General features: G+C 40.3%; 1 protein-coding gene across 4 annotated transcripts; it reads right to left on the minus strand.

Annotated features, from left to right (window-relative positions):
• Positions 1 to 3,511: 3,511 nt before the first annotated feature.
• Positions 3,512 to 7,201, minus strand: LOC121715101 (Rieske domain-containing protein). 4 transcript variants are annotated; one of them, XM_042100457.1, is made up of 5 exons: positions 7,060 to 7,201; positions 6,732 to 6,786; positions 6,409 to 6,622; positions 6,056 to 6,090; positions 3,512 to 5,882 (listed from the first exon to the last, which is right to left on the minus strand). In XM_042100457.1, exons 3-5 carry the CDS (start codon positions 6,578 to 6,580, stop codon positions 5,598 to 5,600), a joined length of 492 nt encoding a protein of 163 aa, XP_041956391.1. In that variant the 5' UTR covers positions 6,581 to 6,622; positions 6,732 to 6,786; positions 7,060 to 7,201; the 3' UTR covers positions 3,512 to 5,597. The 4 variants fall into 4 exon arrangements, with proteins under 4 accessions (XP_041956391.1, XP_041956390.1, XP_041956392.1 ...); XM_042100456.1 differs by having other exon boundaries at positions 6,732 to 6,802; XM_042100458.1 differs by lacking the exon at positions 7,060 to 7,201 and having other exon boundaries at positions 3,512 to 3,810; positions 5,566 to 5,882; positions 6,732 to 7,053.
• Positions 7,202 to 7,231: the final 30 nt, after the last annotated feature.

The raw sequence follows: 7,231 nt of genomic DNA on the forward strand, positions 1-7,231 counted from the left end.
TATTCAATTTATGGTGGAATAATAGTTAGGCCCGCCTTTATTCATTTCTGGTGCAAAGTGTGAGGTTGAGGAGTCATATTTGCATAAATTCTTACCTCCAATCCACCATTCAAAGGCACTCAGGGTGTCTGTGACCAGGAGGTCCTCAGAGTATAGGGGAATCTGCCAAACTATTTGATCCCCATCTTTTTCTTCCAATAATGATAATTAAAAGGAAACAAAGTCAGTGAATGTACAAACAATTGTTGATGAGCATTTTTGTATACAAAGTAGGCTACTGTCTTCATACAGCTTGCTAACCCATTTTAATAAGCATTCGGACCCTCTGCTGTGTGTCTAGCCAATCCTTGGACTGAGAAACATTGGGGTATGGGAATGGAAATATAAAACTAGACATCTTGTGACATCCGAATCACAGTCCTGATTTGCAGTTTTAAAAGTTTGGAGTCACCCAAAAACTGTCACATTTTCTATAAAATGTGTATAGTTCATTCTCTTGCTGTTAACCATTTTGTATATCATATAATTATGACAGCTGCACAGCGAATCGGCGGTCATATGGTTGTTTTTGTTTTGATCCCCCCCCCCCCCCCCCCTCGCCCGGACTAGACCTCCCGAAAGGAGGGTAGAGCGGACACAGTTTTCTGTGAATATTTTGAGAACCGTAGAGTATAGGTTGACCCATTTTTTTTTCTATCTTGGCCTCCAGGGGCCCATCCCATACCCAGTAATGTGATGTATAGCACCACCTAGTCAAAAATGAAAAAGCAAAAATGAGGCATTGTAATCGCAGGTATCTTTGGCTGACAGGTTCAAAACTGCACAGAATTAGGATCATTATGACACCCTCTGAATGCATGGCAAGTTTCGTGGAATACACAAACACACACACACAGGTATGCACACACTCTCTCACATGAACGCATGCACACACACACACACACACTCACAGTAGACATGCAGGCATGCACACAAGCACACGCAAGCACACACAGCATAAACACAAACATGTACACGCACACACACACACACACACATACAGGCATGCAGGCACATGCACACACACACAGTCACAAGTGAACATACACACACACACACGCATAGACACATAAAACACACACACACATGCAGGCAAGCAGACACACGCACACACACACCCCATTACCCCCCCCCACACACACACACACACACACACAAACACACACACACACACACACACTCACAAGTGAAAACTCACACACAGAGAAGCACACATACACAAAAGCATATGCACACACTCATTTACATATTATTATACAATATTAATTTACTTAGTGGTGCAGCCGTGGCGTACTGGTTAGCGCTTCGGACTTGTAACTGGAGGGTTGCCGGTTTGAACCCCAACCAGTAGGCACGGCTGAAGTGCCCTTGAGCAAGGCACCTAACCCCTCACTGCTCCCCGAGCGCCACTGTTGTTGCAGGCAGCTCTCTGCGCCAGGATTAGTGTGTGTTTCACTAATTCACGGATTGGGATAAATGCAGAGACCAAATTTCCCTCACAGGATCAAAAGTAAAACTTTCATATAATCTAGATTCATTCCGCATAAAGTGAAACATTAAAAAGCCTTTTTATTATACAGAAATGTCGACCTGAGAAGAGCTCTAATCAGCTATTTAAGTCAATATACCGGCAATTGTTTCCTGAGCAGTTAATCTCTCAGTCTGGGCAGGGCAATGGTCTTTTTCATCAGATTTTTCATTTTTTGAGATTCACCTGTACCTGTAACTGTTGAGTGTTTACAGCAAATAAATCAAATCAGGGTTGTCTGTGTTCCATGAAATGGACAACCTATACGTCCTGTCAAACCTCGTGTGGATTTTAGACCAGATCAATGACCATGTCAAATTGCGAACATTATTCCATTTCGTTCAATTTAAACTGGCAGCTTCCATTAAAACATGCTTTTAAGCAGAACCATTGTCTGCGCATCCATGTGTATTACCAACAGGTTGGTCAGCATGTAGAGTAGACTAGGCTTGATCTGGTCAGGTCAAGCTGTTCTGAAAGTGTAACTGTCCTACCTTCATGCTCTTGCACATTTTTCCAATCTTCACAGAATATTTGCAAGCTGTTGTCATTGCTGGCAAAAAAAACCTACAAATCATTTGATGTTTTATTTATTTATGTATTTTTATCAAATGTGAATCTTTTGCAAAACGTAGCTCAGATTCACCACCCACTCTCAAATAGCAAAGCCTCAGATCTTTGACCCTTGATTCAGTAGGAATAGGAATAGTTCTTAGTAATCGATTTACATTACATAGTGAATGTGGGGCAGCTGTGGCCTACTGGTTAGCGCTTCTGACTTGTTACCGGAGGGTTGCCGGTTCGAACCCCTACCAGTAGGCGAGGCTGAAGTGCCTTTGAGCAAGGCACCTAACCCCTCACTGCTCCCCGAGCGCCGCTGTTGTTGCAGGCAGTTCACTGCGCTGGGATTAGTGTATGCTTCACCTCACTGTGTGTTCACTTTGTGCTGTGTGTGTTTCACTAATTCACGGATTGGGATAAATGCAGAGACCAAATTTCCCTCACGGGATCAAAAGAGTATATATACTTATACTTACATACACAAAAGTTGCAAGAATAGGGGATGGAGTAGGACAAATTGTTAAGCGTGATTTATTTTTGCGAAGAGAATGTGCAGGACTGAGCGGCGGTCATATTTTGTACCGTTTTGCGGTACATCTCTATCTTGCACTTGTCATCAATTCACACTGTTCACTTTTTACACTATTTATCAATGCATATACCATATAATCTCATTTCGTTACTTCCACTTGTGCACTACATTCATCAGTTCCCATCTTAAATCTGGTGGGCAGACCATATTACCTTGTATTTTCAGTGTTGAGTTTTTCTTGTGCCAAAGCCACCGGATGCCAAATTTCTATTTGATAAATAGAAATAAGCAGGCCTTTTATCTACAGTTAGGCTCATACATTTTTGAACCCATGCTAAAGTTGACTAAAAAAAGGAATAGAAAATCATCTTTTGGAAATTGATCTTAATGCCTGCAGTAAAAAAAATGAGGAAATATCCAACTTTTAAGGACACCAATTTTGTGAATGAATATATCATAAATAAATAAATGTTCTTCCTTAAAACACAGGGGTCATAAGTATTCGCACACCTTTGTTAAATTCCCATAGAGGCAGGCTGATTTTTATATTTAAAGGTTAGTTATTTCATGGATCCAGGACACTATGCATCCTGATAAAGTTCCCTTGGCCTTTTGACTTAAAACAGTCGCACATCATTACCCTTCACCATATCTCACGATTGGCATGGTCCATAAGATCATCTCTCAATGCAAATCAAACCAGCTATTAGGCTATAACTGAAATAAAACCATGCCAATCTCTAGGTATGGTGAAGGGTATGTGATGGTGTGGGGGCTATTTTAATTCCAAACAATAATTAAAATTTAAATAATTTTACAATAAAAATAATTTAAAAAAATTATCAGGTTCATTTGTTTCAACATAGCCTTTTTAATTTCTATCAGGAACCAGCAAGAGAACACAAACACAGGCAGAAACATAATAATTAATCTTGAATTATCTCCGTCGTTCAATTAGCAAAACAAACAAACATTCCACATGGGGAAAGTAAGATTGTATAACAAGTAATGATAAAAATCACACACAGCATAATCATCTGGGTTTTGTAATATGACTAATAGCTGCACCAATTGTAAAGGAACGAAAAATGTTTGGTGAATTTCAGGAAACTTTCCATGGGGAATTTTGGAAATATTCCAAGTTGGAAACCTACATGGAATTAAAGGAAATTATGAAAATTAATTAATGAGAATTTACGGGTATTAACTGGGAATTTGGGGTAATTCATACAAAATGCAAATATAAATATAATCATTTTGTTTTTATCAAGCAATATGATTCGTTTGTTAGTATTTTCGCCTAGCTTACAAAGCTAACTATGCTAGCGGAATTTCCCATTCTTTGCCTATGGTTTACTAGCGTGAAGCTAGCAACACCGACACCACTGAACTACCCAAGGTACACTATGCCATTCAACAACAAAATCTGGATTGGTTGGAACATGGACTGACTATTGCTTTGTCCAGTCAGAATCCCAGAAAAGGGTAAACCAAATAAAATAATTATAAAAATGTGTTTAACTGACAGCAATTGACAAAACATATCACCCCAAACCTCATTATGATTATTTTTAAAGTGTCAAGCTGAATCAGACCAGCAATATCCATATGACTAATATTAACAGTCCTGTTTGAGCTTATGCAAAATGATGTACTCCCATTTGAATGAGGACAAAAGTGACGACAAGCCCACAACTCTGTTTGCAATCTTCCCCCAGTTTCCCACCAGTTATTCCCACATGAGATGACATTCACAATGACATTTTTATTGGGAAAAATGCTTTTCCCCATGTGCATGAATACACCATAGGTTTCCTATATGTCTAGCAACCTATTCTGATTGCCGTGTGCATGTGATTGACGAATGTGCAGGGTAGAAATTGCTTTAAAATCAGGTTGTTTTAACTAATATTATGCTGCAAGATGAGGGTTTTTTCAAGTTCTCTGTTACAGACTAACTTGCTATCCAGTTCATTGCCATTAATTCCTGTTTATTTCTGTACATTCCTGTTAATTCCTATGGAAAGTTTCCAACTTTGAAAATTCCCTGAATTTTGCAACATATGCACCAACCACATGAAAGAATGGATAGCTGTTTTCATTAATGACATATCACACATGCATAATTAGCTGCCAAGTTATTCAGATGTTCTCAGATGCCCTCTGCTGACTGATGAAATGCACTTTTAATGGAGATGCACTCTGTTTTTTGACTTTCATGTACTTTCCTTTTTAAGACAATTTCTAAAAACTATTCTTATTGGTCTTTTTGCTTTCATTCATGCTAATTTGCTATCCTTTCTTTTACTTATGTAATGCACATTTAATTGCCTCTGTGTATGAAATGCACCTTGCCCTGCTTAAAGGGGCTTTGGTCCAAATAAGATCACATACACTGTGTCCCAAATGGCATACTTCTGCACTTAGAATACCTAATTTGTGTGAGGGTGTTCACACTGAAAATTCCAATGACATGAAGTGCACTGCTAGTCCCCGGAAGGTGCACTCATAATGGTCAAAAAGCTGAGTGTAGAACACTCTTCGCCCTCAACGGACACCATTGGCTACAGAGCGGAAGGGGAGGCATTTTCAAACTTGTGGTAATCGTGGGAGAAGCAGTAGTGGAAAACGCACTTTACAGAGGTATAAGCAAGTTATAAGCATAACTGTTTGTGTCATAAACTGTTCATGTTTTGACACAGTACGACCATGTCACTGTCGAATAGAGGACACCAATAAAGTTATATTTAAATGTTGCGGCCGTCATTTCTGTTAAGTGCACAGAGTTGGTGTTCGATACGAGTTGACACAATTCTGTTCAAATATAGCCTACACACTCCGCCTGTAAACACACAGTGCACACATGGAAGTACGCCATACGAGACACAGCAATAGTCAGAATTACCCTGAACAATGAAGCAACAATAGTCCTCCTTGTCACTTTTTCTTCTGGAGTTGCATTTTAGCACGTGTAGCTCTGTACTTCTCGGTCTGGTAGCAGTCTGATTCAATTGGCTCGGTGGAAGGGTTTAAAGTGACATAGATGTATCCATTGCTCTCAGTGACAGAGTGGACCCTCTGTTTCACCCCCTTAGAAGTCCAAGGCCCTGGACGTAGGGGTTTGACTGAAGGATCCACGGGCTGATACATTCCTTCCCCCTCTAACAGGGTGATCTTGTATTTGTGCCATGGACACACAATACATAGCCGCCCACCAAATTCCTGTTGTTACATAGGCAGACCAGCACAAACAAACATTCAAAAGCAAAAGAACGGTTACAAGGCAAAAAGACCACAGTGAGAGCAATAATTATTGTGCTCTCAGGATTAATTACTGAGTAGTCAACTGTGAGGAAAAAATAAGGTAAGAGATCAGATGAAAAATATCAGCCTACCTCAATGTCTCCCAGTGCAAGATTACCACCCGAATCTGAGGGAAATCAAAATGTCAAATAAATGCAAATGTAACATTAGTCAGCTACTGTTACACAATCAACTCTAAATGGTTACTAATGTGAACAATCCCAAGAGCAATCATTACCTCAGCATAGCATAGGAAATTCTATAGGCCTATTTTTATATTTAGCATGAAAGCAAGTATCCATGCGTTTTTTCTATTTACAATAGGTGCCCTTTCGTTTTTCATATCTTTCCAATCAGATATTAAATTAGCATTAATAGGAATATGCAGTGCAAGGGCTGCAGGAGCAGCAATGAAAACCCTGGACTAAATGTTGGTCATCCTTACGGTAGCAATGTACGTCCAGAGCATAAAATTCTCCTTCATGGTAGAGAACCAGAATATCCCTGCCATTCACCAACTTCACGACTCGCTTGGCCTGGATGATGTCCTCTCTCTTGCCAAAACAGTGCCTTCCATCATCAGCAGAGGGTGTCTCTTGCCTATCTGCACAAGACATGCTTTCTCTTTTCCATTTATTTCAAGATGTCCGAGAAATAGCCTACATAAGACAAAGGAAAGTGGTGGTATGAGTGAACACAGCCTGTGGCTCCAGAGTCAGCTTGCAAGGCCCTCTCTCATGCCAACTCCATTGTGTAGCGATAGCCTACCCATCAAATCACACAGGTCTCGGCCTCGGTCACTGTTTTTCCTGAGTAGCCGACTCTGATGCTGATCACAGCTAAAGAAACCAACATGATTAATAGGTCACTTTATGATGACAGGGTTGGTCTACCGATTCAGTCAGCCAATGAGGCAATGACATTATTTTGGGATAACGCCTAGCCTTCAACCTCAAGCTACATTGTTGTGAACAATAATAATGGCCATAGGACAATATAAAGCCTAGGCCTATGAGCTGACGAATGCTAGGTCTAAGTTATATAGGCCTGCCCATCCTATCGAAATTGACATTTCCAGCAAAATCTGCCCAAGTACCTCGAGGTTAAAAAAAAGAAATGCGTCACTTTTCGCGCACAGAAATCCATAAATGTTCTAGAAGTAGCGAGACCCTCGGACAACACACGTCACTTCTTATCATACGGGACGAAATGGAGTGGACATGCGTGATCTAAAGTTATCTCTACCTCACAGGTGTCGGGGAACTCCA

The sequence above is a fragment of the Alosa sapidissima genome, chromosome 8, assembly GCF_018492685.1.
Source record: "Alosa sapidissima isolate fAloSap1 chromosome 8, fAloSap1.pri, whole genome shotgun sequence".
Taxonomy (NCBI): Eukaryota; Metazoa; Chordata; class Actinopteri; order Clupeiformes; family Clupeidae; genus Alosa; species Alosa sapidissima.